This window comes from Myzus persicae, unplaced genomic scaffold (genome assembly GCF_001856785.1).
Source record: "Myzus persicae strain clone G006 unplaced genomic scaffold, MPER_G0061.0, whole genome shotgun sequence".
NCBI lineage: Eukaryota > Metazoa > Arthropoda > Insecta > Hemiptera > Aphididae > Myzus > Myzus persicae.
The window spans coordinates 1-1,600 of NW_019103224.1; the positions used below are offsets into that span (position 1 = coordinate 1).

The following is a 1,600-nucleotide window of genomic DNA, read 5'->3' on the forward strand; positions in this document are numbered from 1 at the left end:
ACAAATATTTAATCAATGGAATAATTTTATTTTCCAGGTCAACAATATTGTTTTTAGTAATTGGAGATTTATAATGTTTAGAGAATATAGATTTTGAATTTAAAAAGTCAAATATCCGGTCAATTACTTGGCAATACTCTGCAGTTGCTAGTATATTTTCAAATTTTGGGACATGTTGTTGGTTTAAAAAATGTAAAGCAGTTGCTGTGGATGCAGAAAGAGTCTGAGCAGCATAAGATACTTTCATTTTATTATTATGCCATTTAATATGCGAGTTTGAGAGTTTGTTAGTAAATTTTAATTTAATTTCTTGCTGTATTTCATGTAAATTTATTAAATGTTGCCAACGAATAAATCCAGAATCTGATGTAAGTACTTTGCAATTACCAAGTGTGTTTCTGGCCAATTTTAGGTTATGACAAGCATCTGGTATAAAATAAACTTTATCATTACTAATAGGATGTAAAAACCAACTTTTTATTTCATTATAACTATTTCCAATGACGCAACCTAATATTTTCATCATAGCTATATTTGTGTAAGCACCATCGCATGTAATACCCCAAACCGTTAAACCGACATTATGTGTATGATGAAGGATTGATTTGACTAATTCTGCTTGAGCAACTGCTGTGGTTTTATTCTGAAGAACATATGCTATAGATAATTTCCACTTACCATTAAGACTAACAAGCATAAAAAATAGAGCCTCTGTCGCTGGAGTATCTGTCCCCTCAAGTTGTAATTGACCACCAAAATCACAATACCCAATAAATTTATTAAATTTATCACTCCATAAAATTTGTTTTCTTAAGGACATTGCATCCAAACATAAATTGCAGTGTTTGTCTTCTGGACTTAAAGTTTTCAGACATTCCATAACTTCACTAAATATGCCTGGTTCTGCATTGATTAATGAAGTCCAGTTCATTATAGACTTACTACTTGGTAATATTAGGACTGATCTAAAATAAATGCAACAAATAGTTATTAAATTAAAAGTATTAAAAATAATAGCATTTTAGTTTATTAGGAGACAAGCTGTGGTGAGCAATTTGTGTAAGCATTTGATAAAAGCATTAAAAATTAAAATAATTTGTGCATTACAGTGTTGTCAATGTTATGCAAAAGCTCTATTGAATTAATGTGCAAACTTGTCAAAGTAATGCACAAGCAGTCCAGGTAGCAACGTCAATACCTACCATGAAAAAAAGGAAGCTTTCAGTTACTAAGCTAAAAAAAAATGGATATCACCAAAACCTTCTGCATTACATTTGCAATTATAAATTACCTTGCATACTCATAAGCTTTAGGCGAGTAATAGTGCAGAGTCAAAGAAAATTCTTTAATTGTCTTACTAAATCTACGTCCTGTAGATTTTATACCTTTATTTTTAACAATGTTTTGGAATATTTCCAAAGTTGTACCATCAAATTTTTCCATTAGTAACTCCTCTGCTTATTTTTCAATTAAATTCTTTTTTTTTAATATTTTTAATAAATCTTTTAAATTTCTGATAGATTTTTCTTGCCGTCGAACTCGTTGTTGTAATGATTTAATTTTTTTCTTCAATTCAGCTTTAGATGGAGAAAAACTAGGA

General features: G+C 29.4%; 1 protein-coding gene across 1 annotated transcript; it reads right to left on the reverse strand.

Moving 5' to 3' along the window:
• Positions 1-387: 387 nt before the first annotated feature.
• On the reverse strand, positions 388-1,443 carry LOC111034053 (the record flags this gene model as incomplete). Its single annotated transcript, XM_022315077.1, has 2 exons — positions 1,292-1,443; positions 388-965 (listed from the first exon to the last, which is right to left on the reverse strand). Coding segments are annotated over exons 1-2 (730 nt in total), but the record flags the coding sequence as incomplete, so codon positions are not given.
• Positions 1,444-1,600: the final 157 nt, after the last annotated feature.